We start from the raw sequence: 11284 nt of genomic DNA, 5'->3' as shown, positions 1-11284 counted from the left end.
AGCGACCGTGCCCTAATTAGCGCCGGCAGGTGACGGCGGGGGGTGCGGGGTGTTGTGTGAGGGGGTTGATGGAGCGGGGTAAGGGGGGGCGCCCCGGCTGCCCCTCAGCCCATTGCTCCGCGCGGGTAATTAGCGAGCCCGCCGTAATTAGCGCAGCCAGGTGAGGCGGGCAGGCCGTGGCCGAGCCCTCACGGAGCCCCGGGGCCCTCAGGGCGGGCGGGGCTGGCTCCCACCCTCGGAGCTGCCCCTCGGGCCCTGAAGGCCCCGGAGCAGTCGGTGCCAAGCCCCAGCTCCCGCTCGCCCCGGCCTCGCTCTCCCCTCAGCACGCTAATAACTGCTTAACGCCAGCCTAGCCTGCGCTTTCGTGATTGCGCCCTGGCGAGCGCGGGCGACGCGACAAGAAGCAGCGCCTGTGGCAGGTAGCTGGGGACAGGTGTGGGCCGGCTCTGCCTTCCGCAGGTGCCCCCGCCCCCGGGAAGCTGCAGAGCCCCGGCCGCAGCCCCAAAACCGCTGCCGGGGCTGTGTAGGAGGGGACAGCGCTGCTGTGGTTTGGGTTTGGCAGCCGCGGAGGAATTAGCGAGAGCAGCGGGAGCCGGCAGGGGGAAGGGCACCAGGGGCACCCTGTGGCAGCGCCGCTGTTTTCCCCGAGGACTTCAGGGCTGCTCTCAGCTTTGTGCTCCTCTCCTGAATCCTTCAGTCCGCAATCTCCACCCGTGGCTTTGCTTCCTCACCTGCGAGTGCCCCCCACGGCGGAGGGCACTGGCTTTGAGATTCTGCCAAAACGTCTCGGCGCCCCCGGAGCTGCAAATGCCAAATTCCAGAGGGTTTGACTTGCTCTGCATTGCTGAGCACAAACCCCAGACCTGAGCTGCCCGTGCCGCGGGGATTGGGGCTCGCAGAGGCGAAGTTCAGCAGGGAGTTAAAAGGGCAGGGCGGGCTGGGGAAGCCCCGGGGCGGGATCAGAACAATGCTCCCCGTTTTCCTCCTTGCCCCAGCTGTTCCTGGAGCAGAAGGGGACACGCTGACCCAGTCAGAGCTGTCCCAGTCTCTGCTGGAAATGGTCCCCTTGGAGTGCCTGGACACTGCTCCGTCTCAGCCCCGTGCGGTGCAGCTCCTGGAGGACAGCCAGGGACAGGGCGTTGGGGCAGGTGCTGCTGCTGCATGACTCTGGGTGAGGATGTGCTGGAATTCCCTGCCTTGGAGATGGAAGGAAGAAGAGTTTCGGGGATTTTTTTTTTGTTCCTTGGAAGGCGAATGCAATTTCTCCTTCCCCAAAAGAGAAGAGCCCTTGGTGCTGCTCAAGGATCCTGGGAAGGGAAACTGAGGCACAGACGGTGCTGGCACCTCCAGCTCTGCAGCCCAGCCGGGCTCCAGGGTTATCCTCCAGATCTGCTGCTCAGGATGCCCTGGAGCAGCGGGAGAGGAAGCAGAAGGGGAACAAAGGGATTTTCCTGCTGGATTCTGCCACAGGAAGCCCTGGGAGCCGCCACGGAGCTTTGAGGCCGTGTCGCTGCAGAGGAGAAGCTACAGCAGAGGAAATTCCTGTTCCCTTTCCCAGTCCAAAGGCACAATTAAAGATTAATTGCCTCCAACCAGCAGAGCTGACAGCCAGCAGCATCTCCCGGTGCTGGGACTGGGGAGCGCTGGCAGCTCCGTGTGGGGCTGTTCCTTCTCTTTGGGCTCCTGGGGAACACGAGTTCACCGTCAGAGCCAGCAGCCTCTGCACGAAAAACACCAAAAAATTAAATTCCCCTTTGGTTAGCCTTGGCTTTGTGCTTTTTTTTTTTTTTTCCCCTTTTTAAGTTAAGCACTCTACGGATTCCTCACGGGGAAGTTCTGAAGTTCGTGCTGGAGCAATCACTAGATAAAAATGTCGCCACGGCAGGTGCTGGGCATTTCTGTGCCTGTGGAAAAGGACACCTCTGCTCACGTCAGCATCACAGGAGTGCAGGTCCTTGGCTGCTGGGGAACAAACTGGTTTAACTGGAGTCCTTTCGCTGCCCATCTCCCAGCCTGACCTGGGACATGATTCCTGCTCTTTCCCATGTGATTCCTGCTCTTTCCCACGTTATTCCTGCTCTCCTACCCCTCTGTTTTTCCCAGGACATTTTCTGCTGGATTCCCTCGGGTACAAACAGCACAGAGGAAGCCGTGAGGAAACTCCTCCCCATCCCCTGCTCTCCCCGAGCTGCCAGCTCACTGCAGGGCAGGAATTATCCCGGTTTGGGCCCTGTCCCACCTGGGGGATGATTCCAGCTGGCTCCGGGGCAGGAATTATCCCGGTTTGGGCCCTGCCCCACCTGGGGGATGATTCCAGCTCACTGCAGGGCAGGAATTATCCCGGGTTTGGGCCCTGCCCCACCTGGGGGATGATTCCAGCTGGCTCCAGGGCAGGAATTATCCCGGGTTTGGGCCCTGCCCCACCTGGGAGATGATTCCAGCTCACTGCAGGGCAGGAATTATCCCGGTTTGGGCCCTGCCCCAGCTGGGGGATGATTCCAGCTGGCTCCAGGGCAGGAATTATCCCGGGTTAGGGCCCTGCCCCACCTGGGAGATGATTCCAGCTCACTGCAGGGCAGGAATTATCCCGGGTTTGGGCCCTGCCCCACCTGGGGTGGCTCCAGAGGCTGCCCAAGAGGCTGCCTCAGGTGCTCCCGGCCGTGTCCCCTCACCCCGGGCGGGCTGTCTGTCACTGAGCCGGGCTCAGGGGACGCTGAGCACGGAAGAAATCGGCAGTTTCAGTTTCCCGTTTGTTTTCGGGGAACAAAAGCCCGGCTGGCTGCTCAGCTCCCGGCCACCAGCAAGGAAGGAAAAAGGGAGGGAAAAGTCTCCCAGGAAGCCAAAACCAGTCTGTGCTGCCATTAACCACCAAAACCACAGCGCTGCAGATGAACAGCTGCCGAGCCCTTCCCTCCAGCACGGATTAATCAGGACCCGAAAGCTCAGAGCTGTTTTCTAACATCCTGAAGCCATTGCCAGGCGTTCCTGGGGCTCCTGAGGGAACCTGGGGCAGGTGGGGAAGAAGCAGAGCTCAGGGGTCCTGGGGTTCAGGTGAAGCTCGGGCAGGTGGGGAAGGAGCAGAGCTCGGGGGTTCCTGGGGTTCAGGTGAAGCTCAGGCAGGTGGGAAGGAGCAGAGCTGAGGGATTCCTGGGGTTCAGGTGAAGCTCGGGCAGGTGGGAAGGAGCAGAGCTGAGGGATTCCTGGGGTTCAGGTGAAGCTCGGGCAGGTGGGGAAGGAGCAGAGCTGAGGGATTCCTGGGGTTCAGGTGAAGCTCGGGCAGGTGGGGAAGGAGCAGAGCTGAGGGATTCCTGGGGTTCAGGTGAAGCTCGGGCAGGTGGGAAGGAGCAGAGCTGAGGGATTCCTGGGGTTCAGGTGAAGCTCGGGCAGGTGGGAAGGAGCAGAGCTCGGGGATTCCTGGGGTTCAGGTGAAGCTCGGGCAGGTGGGGAGGAGCAGAGCTCGGGGATTCCTGGGGTTCAGGTGAAGCTGGGGCAGGTGGGAAAGGAGCAGAGCTTGGGGGTTCAGGTGAAGCTCGGGCAGGTGGGGAGGAGCAGAGCTCGGGGGGTCCTGGGGTTCAGGTGAAGCTCAGGCAGGTGGGAAAGGAGCAGAGCTTGGGGGTTCAGGTGAAGCTCGGGCAGGTGGGAAGGAGCAGAGCTGAGGGATTCCTGGGGTTCAGGTGAAGCTGGGGCAGGTGGGGAAGGAGCAGAGCTCGGGGTTCCTGGGGTTCAGGTGAAGCTCGGGCAGGTGGGGAGGAGCAGAGCTCGGGGGTTCTTGGGGTTCAGGTGAAGCTCGAGCAGGTGGGAAGGAGCAGAGCTCGGGGGGTCCTGGGGTTCAGGTGAAGCTCGGGCAGGTGGGGAAGGAGCAGAGCTCGGGGGGTCCTGGGGTTCAGGTGAAGCTCGGGCAGGTGGGGAAGGAGCAGAGCTCGGGGGTTCTTGGGGTTCAGGTGAAGCTCGGGCAGGTGGGGAGGAGCAGAGCTGAGGGATTCCTGGGGTTCAGGTGAAGCTGGGGCAGGTGGGAAGGAGCAGAGCTCGGGGGTTCTTGGGGTTCAGGTGAAGCTCGGGCAGGTGGGGAAGGAGCAGAGCTCGGGGATTCCTGGGGTTCAGGTGAAGCTCGGGCAGGTGGGAAGGAGCAGAGCTCCGCGGGCTGCAGGGCTGGGAGCAGGCTCAGGGCAAACCGGGGTTTGCAGCTTTCCGAGTGCTGGAGCAGTGAAACGCCGGGGATGATTCTGGGAGCTGCAAGGGGCAGCAGGGACTCCTGACGCAGCTCAGGCAGCTCCTGCTCTTCTCCTTCCCCCCCTGGACACTCTGTCCACGTCCTGGCCTGGGCAGGGTGACCTCGGGGCTCTGCTGTCCCCACCGGAGCTCGGGGACACCGCTGGGCACCGCGGGTCTCCCCGGGCAAAGCCGATGCTGCCAGCCGGTGGGAAACAGCCCGGCCTTCCTCCTCCTCTTCCTCCTGGTCGGGTGTCCTGCACAGGAAAAAAAAAGGCGGGGGGGGCGGGGGGAAGGGGGAAAAAAATGGGGGAAATGTGGGAAAAAAGGGGGAAAAGGAACCCCTGGAAACGGGCACCTCTGGAAAAGATGAGAAAAGGGGGGAAAAAGGGAACCCCTGGGAAAGGGCACCCCTGGGAAAGGGCACCTCCTCCCATTGTTGCTGTCACGGTGAGCAGCAAAGCTGCCCCTCCACCGCTCACCTGCGGAACCATTTTTGTGCTAAACCGGACAATTTGTTGGAGAATCACGGAATAGTTGGGGTTGGAAGGGACCTCTGGAAGTGCTGGAGTCCCAGGCAGGGTGGCTGGCAAAGCCCCCACAATGAGACACTCTTACCTGCTTACAGCAGCTCAGACTCACATGCCAGGCTCTGCCAGGATCGATCCCTCTTTGCCAAGACTTTTCCCAGCTAGCCCTGCCCCAGCGAGCCCAACCCTCACTCCTCCCGAGACAGCAGCACGAAAAAAAGCAACGACCCACGGTGCCAGCCTTGGGACTGTGACATTTATTGAAGGCTGGTTACACAGTCTCACCTGTCACACCCTCCTCACAGCTCCCCTCGGGAAAAACAGCAGCGATGGCACAGAGGGTTTCTGCCCCTGGAGCAGCGAGGGGCTGGCACAGGAGCCCACGGGGCAGGACAGGGACAGCTCAGGGGGACGGGGAGGAGATCCCCAGTCCCAGAAGAGTTTTCCTGCACAGAGCCAGAGGAAATCTCTGCTCCTGTCACCCTCGCAGAGCCCCTGCCCTGAGGAGGTGTCCCCAGCTCTCAGGTGACACCTGGAGGGACTGGCGTGGCTGAGGGCCCTGAGGAGGTGTCCCCAGCTCTCAGGTGACACCTGGAGGGACTGGCGTGGCTGAGGGCCCTGAGCTGAGCTGTCCCCAGCTCTCAGGTGACACCTGGAGGGACTGGCGTGGCTGAGGGCCCTGAGCTGAGCTGTCCCCAGCTCTCAGGTGACACCTGGAGGGACTGGCGTGGCTGAGGGCCCTGAGCTGAGCTGTCCCAGTCCAGGGCTGCAGGAGGGCACAGCCCCAGCCAGCCTGAAGGCACTGAGGCAGCTCTGAGCCCTGATCGAGGCAGCGCCCCTGGCCAGGGACTCGCCTGGGCTCCATCCCAGGAAAACTCTGCTCCTGCTGCTCCAACTGCCTGGAAAGGGGCAATTCCCAAACCCTTTCTGAATTCCCAAATTTTCCTCAACTCCCAAATTCCGAGTCACTTCAGGCCGTGCCGTGACCGCGCAGGGGAGGAACCGCAGGCCTGGTGTCGCCAGCGTTTGCTTTTATTTGATTACCCACCCGAAAAAAATAAATCCCTCCGATTTCCAAACTTCCAAATTTCCGTTTCCTCCGCGAGGAAACTGCAATGATTTTTTTTTTTTTTTCTTTTTTCCTTTCCCCCCCTCTTTATTTCTTTTTTTTTTTGGTGTTTCTCTGCCAGGGCTGGCTGGCTCACTGGGGCAGCTGCAGCAGCACGGACTGTCCCGAGGGCAGGTAGGTGATGTTGCGGGAGCGCGAGAGCTGGTACGCGATGTCCTCGGCCGCCTCCAGCTTGCGCAGCTCGATCAGCCCGTCCCCCGCCGTGGCCAGCGAGTTGGCAATCAGCTCCGCCGCCTTGGAGTCGCCCTCCGCGGAGATCACGGCTGCCTTCTTCTGCTGCTCGGCCTGAGGGGGAAACGGGAGCGGACGGACAGACGGACAGGAGAAAGGGTTTTGGTTTAGGGTGGTGCTCTTTAAACTGGGTTGAAGTGTGGGATAAAAAATAACCAATTTGCCTACTGTTGGGAAAGGGAAAAAAAGGCAATTTTGAGGTGAATTTTGGTGATTTTTCGGCCTGTCCGTCCCACCCGGAGATCCCCAGTGTTTGGCAGTTCCCTGGGGATGCTCCCAAAGCCAGAGGTCTGCAGTCAGCTGAAATGTGAGCTGACACAAGAGATGAAAACCCCACTCTGCTGCTGGAGACCCCCAGAGATGATCCAGAGTGGATCCAAGCAGGGATGAGCCAGGAGCAAACAGTGAGCACGGCTGCAATCAGCACTGTGGGGCGGGAGGAGGAGCCTTCTCCAGCCGGGTTCACGCTGGATATTGGGGAAAACATTTCTGAGCTGGATATTGGGGAAAACATTTCTGATCGGTGCTCCAGGAAGGCTGGCACAGGATATTCAAGGAAAAACCCCTGGAGAGGGAAGGAGAGAGCAGAGCAATCCCAAACCCCCTGGAAGGAGCAGGTACCTTCTCCACGATGAACCTGGCCCGCTCTGCCTCCTGCTGCGCCACCTGCTTCATCTCCACCGCCTCCGTGAACTCCTTGCCGAAGGTCAGGTGGGTCTGGGGGCACAAACCAAACCTGGTCACAGCGGGGACAGCTGCCAGCAGCTCTGCTGCCACGGTGACACCGGCATGGGGACGGAAACCGGGATCCCTGACAGAAATCCCACACCCGAGCCCAGGGGAAAGCTCCAGAAACAAAGTGTCCAAATTCCCCTTCGGCAGAAACAAAGTCACCTGCTGCAGAGGCTTCCTGCCCGGCCCTGTGCTCCCAGCAGGACAAATTCTATTTCTACAGGGAGCCGGGAGGGCAGAGCTCCCTCCTTGGATATCTTAGCAGAGGAACCAGTGGGAATTTTCTGCTGTCCCAGTGGGAATTTTCTGCTGTCCCAGTGGGAATTCTCCCTCCTGGTGCTTCCCGGGGTGCCTGTGGAGCTGCTGCCCCATCCCAAAGCACCTGCAGCCCAACCCACCCCCCTGAGCAGCTCCTGTGGGGCTACAAAACCCCAGCACAGGCAGGGCTGAGGCCACCCAGAGGCCACCGAGGGCTGCCCCCCGTGACCTCGACGTCCTCCCAAACACAGACACGCGTGTCCAGACGCCCGAGCGCCCGGCCCGCCATCCCCCGGCCACCCCCGGGGGCACAGGCGGAGCTCACCAAGGACACGTCGTCCAGGATGAGCCCGAAGGTGGCCGCTCGCTCGGTGAGGTCCTCGCTGACCTGCCTGGACACCAGCTCCCGCTGCGTGATCAGCTCGCCGGCGTCAAAGCGGGCCTGCAGCGCAGGGAGCGGCATGGAACGGGAGGGAACGGGACGGGAGAGGAGGGAAAAGGAGGGAAAAGGAGGGAAAAGGAGGGAAAAGGAGGGAAAAGGAGGGAAAAGGAGGGAAAAGGAGGGAAAAGGAGGGAAAAGGAGGGAAAAGGAGGGACACTGCTGGGAACGGGATGGAATAGGACGGAATAGACGGAGCGGGAGGGATAAAGAGGGAACGGGAGGGAAAAGGAGGGAACGGGATAGGCACCCCTGGGAATGGGATGGAAACTGCTGGGAACGGGAGGGAATAGGATAGATACCACTAGGAACAGGATAGGCACCCCTGGGAATGGGAGGGAATGGGATAGGCCCCACTGGGAACGGGATGGAATGGGATGGACACTGCTGGGAACAGGATGGAACGGGATGGACACCGCTGGGAATGGGATGGAAACTGCTGGGAACGGGATGGAAACTGCTGGGAATGGGATGGAAACTGCTGGGAATGGGATGGAAACTGCTGGGAATGGGATGGAAACTGCTGGGAACGGGATGGAACGGGATGGACACTGCTGGGAACAGGATGGAACGGGATGGACACTGCTGGGAACGGGATGGACACTGCTGGGAACGGGATGGAACGGGATGGACACTGCTGGGAACGGGATGGACACTGCTGGGAACAGGCAGGGACCAGACACAGCCCCAGGCTGCACCAGTGAGGACAGCAGCAGGAATGTCCCCACGGAAGGGGCCTCCCGGGCAGGTTTGCAGTCCCCACCCCTGCAAGTGTCCCAGGCCAGGGGTAGGGCTGGAGCTGGAGCAGCTCCCAGACGCCTCCCCACCCAAACCAGGCTGGAATTCCGCGATCCCAGGGCACGGCCCCTTCCCCACTCCCTGCCGGGAGAGGCCGGGGCAGCCCAGGGCGCGCTCACCACCACGGACTTGAGGATCTCGGTGGTGATGGAGGGCAGCACGCGCTCGTCGTAGTCCTCGCCGATGCTGGTGAAGATGCGCGGCAGCTGCGCCGTCACGGGCCGGAACAGGATCCGCAGCGTGATGTTCACGTTCTGCAGGTCTGGGGGGCAGCAGCTGCCTCAGGGAGCGGCCCCGAGCTCCCCGGGCTGCTGCAGGAGCAGGGACGAGCTGCCCAGTGAACTCCCCAGCTCCGCTTTGCCAGGAAAAGTGAGTTGGTTTCGCTGCCCTGTTCCCCTCTGGGGTCCTGCTCTGCGCTGCTGTACAGGGGGAATTCCAACCCCAGCCGTGTCACCTGGCCCAGGTGAGCTCCATCCCAACCCCAGCCGTGTCACCTGGCCCAGGTGAGCTCCATCCCAACCCCAGCCGTGTCACCTGGCCCAGGTGAGCTCCAGAGGTCCCTCCAACCCCAGCCGTGTCACCTGCCCCAGGTGAGCTCCATCCCAACCCCAGCCGTGTCACCTGGCCCAGGTGAGCTCCAGAGGTCCCTCCAACCCCAGCCGTGTCACCCGGCCCAGGTGAGCTCCATCCCAACCCCAGCCGTGTCACCTGGCCCAGGTGAGCTCCATCCCAACCCCAGCCGTGTCACCTGGCCCAGGTGAGCTCCATCCCAACCCCAGCCGTGTCACCTGCCCCAGGTGAGCTCCATCCCAACCCCAGCCGTGTCACCTGGCCCAGGTGAGCTCCAAAGGTCCCCCCCATCCCCAGCTGCTCAGGACTCAGTGGTTCCCAGCCCCAGAGGAAGAGTTCTTTAGTTAAAGCCATCAAACCCTTCCTGTGTCACACTGGGACACGTGGCATCTCCAGAGGTCCCTTCCAGCCCCAGATTATCTGGGACCCAAAGGAAGAGCTCTCCAACCTTTATGTCCTGTATTAAAAACCTCAAACCACTCCCCTGTCAAAGGGGGACGTGTGGCATCACCACAGCCAAGGGGCGGCTTGGGCAGGGGGATCTCCAGAGGCCCCTCCCAACCCTAAATATTTGGGACCAAAGGAAGAGCTCCTCAAGCTGCTCTTCATCAAAGAGACCAAACCACTCCTGGCTGCCCCTGGCGCAGCTGGGCTCGGACCCAGCCAGGGCAGGCTCACCTGCAGCAGGTGACACAGGGGGGCTTGGGGTCTGTGGGCCCGCAGAGGGACGCTCCAGGCCGTTCCTGGTCACCTGTCCCCATGCTCCATCACCCTTACCTCACGCTGGGGTGCACCCTGCTCAGCTTCTGGCCTTTAGGACCAGGATTCCAGGTGCAGGAGGACAAACCCGAGCCCCTGGATGCCCCCGGACCCACCTTTGCTGCCGGTGATGACGGGGACGTTGCGGGGCCGCGAGCGGCAGTCGAAGATGATGGGCTTCTGCACCCAGGGGATGAGGAAATGCGTCCCCTCGCCCACCACCACGTCCTGCACGCCGCGGAAGCGGTCGAAGATCACAGCTCTGTGCCCTGCGTCCACTGCGGAGGGAAAGAGCAGTCAGGGCCTTGATTGGGAGCCTTAATTAGCAGCACGGCGGGAAATGAACGGCATCGTTCATCGACCGAGCCCGGAGGAGCTGCGGGCGGAGCCCCAGGGCCCCGCGGTGTGCCCCTCACGGGGCAGCGCCGTGGCTTTCGGAGGAAGGAGCTCACGGTGCCCGCGGCACTGCAAGGCCTCGCTCTGCTTTTACTGGGCAGTAAAAGCGCCGAGACTCGCACAGAAACACAAAACCAGCCCGTCCCACTCACCGTTGTAAAGAGCCGAGTTGACAACTCCCCCCGCCACGGCCAAGCCCAGGCCGAGCTTCCCGATGCTCTCGAACACCTTGGCCGCCATCTCAGCGCTCCAGCCGCAGCCGCCGCTCCGGAGCCCTGCTGCGAACCGCCCCGCACCGCTCAGCCCTCGCCGGGCGCGCCCGGGGGGCTGCGAGCCCTGCCCAGAGGCCCCAGGCCGTACCGGGCAGCGCCGCCCGGGGGCTCCCTCTGCCCCACCAACACCCCGGCCCCGGGGGTCCCCCCGGCCCCGGGGATCTCCCTCCCGCCACCCTCCCCGCGCTCGGCCCCGCAGCACCCGGGCACCCCTCCAGGGCCGCCCGTGCCCCCCGGGCCTCCCCCTGCCCGCTCGCCCCCAGCGGGGGCACCGCAGGGGCCAAGGCCTCGCTGTCTCCGCCCGCCTCAGGGCCCGGCCCGGGCGCCCCGGCCGCCCGGACCCACCGCCGCTCCCGCCGCGCCGCTGACCTCCACATGAATCCGCGGCCGCCCCCCTCCCCAGCGCGCCTGCGCGCCGCGCCAAGACGCGCGCTCCTCATTGGCCCGCGCCCCCCGTGGCTCTCTGGGATGCGTAGTTCCCGGCTGCCGTGCCCGCTGCCGGCCGGCCTCTAGATTCCGGTGTACCCCCGCGGCGGCCCGCCGGCTGAGCAAGGCCGCTCGCTATTGGCCGGAGCGGCGCGCCGCGCGCTTGGCCTCTTGGGAGATGTAGTCCTGGCGGGGGAAGGCGCGTGGGGGGCTTGCGGGGACAAGGGACACGCGGGGGACACGGGCGGGGCAGCTCTGCCCGCCCCCAGAACGCCGGAACAGCTGGGACGGCTCCTCCGAAGGTCCCACCGGCAGGGGCACCTGCCCAGGCACGGTCATCTGGAGCAGGTGACACGGCGGGGTTGGAATGTCCCCAGGCCCTTCCTGGTCACCTGTGCCGGCCACCCTGCAGGGACGGCTCTCCCTCCTGCCGAGGCGGGACTTGTGGTTCATTTCTGGCCATTGCTCCTCGTCCTGGCGCCGCTGAGCAGAGTCTGGCACCTCCTGGAGGTATTTCCGTGCTTTGGTGGGATCC

At 63.1% G+C, this 11284-nt stretch overlaps 1 protein-coding gene across 1 annotated transcript; it reads right to left on the bottom strand.

The window, feature by feature from the left end:
* Positions 1-5756: 5756 nt before the first annotated feature.
* On the bottom strand, positions 5757-10710 carry PHB1 (prohibitin 1). The gene is made up of 7 exons (XM_068211983.1): positions 10693-10710; positions 10204-10329; positions 9772-9933; positions 8446-8588; positions 7415-7531; positions 6721-6816; positions 5757-6153 (listed from the first exon to the last, which is right to left on the bottom strand). Exons 2-7 carry the CDS (start codon positions 10289-10291, stop codon positions 5941-5943), a joined length of 819 nt encoding a protein of 272 aa, XP_068068084.1. The 5' UTR covers positions 10292-10329; positions 10693-10710; the 3' UTR covers positions 5757-5940.
* Positions 10711-11284: the final 574 nt, after the last annotated feature.

This window comes from Anomalospiza imberbis, chromosome 22 (assembly GCF_031753505.1).
Source record: "Anomalospiza imberbis isolate Cuckoo-Finch-1a 21T00152 chromosome 22, ASM3175350v1, whole genome shotgun sequence".
Classification (NCBI taxonomy): domain Eukaryota; kingdom Metazoa; phylum Chordata; class Aves; order Passeriformes; family Viduidae; genus Anomalospiza; species Anomalospiza imberbis.
Note: the sequence above shows the minus strand (reverse complement) of the source record. Positions and strands in the feature narration are given on the sequence as shown.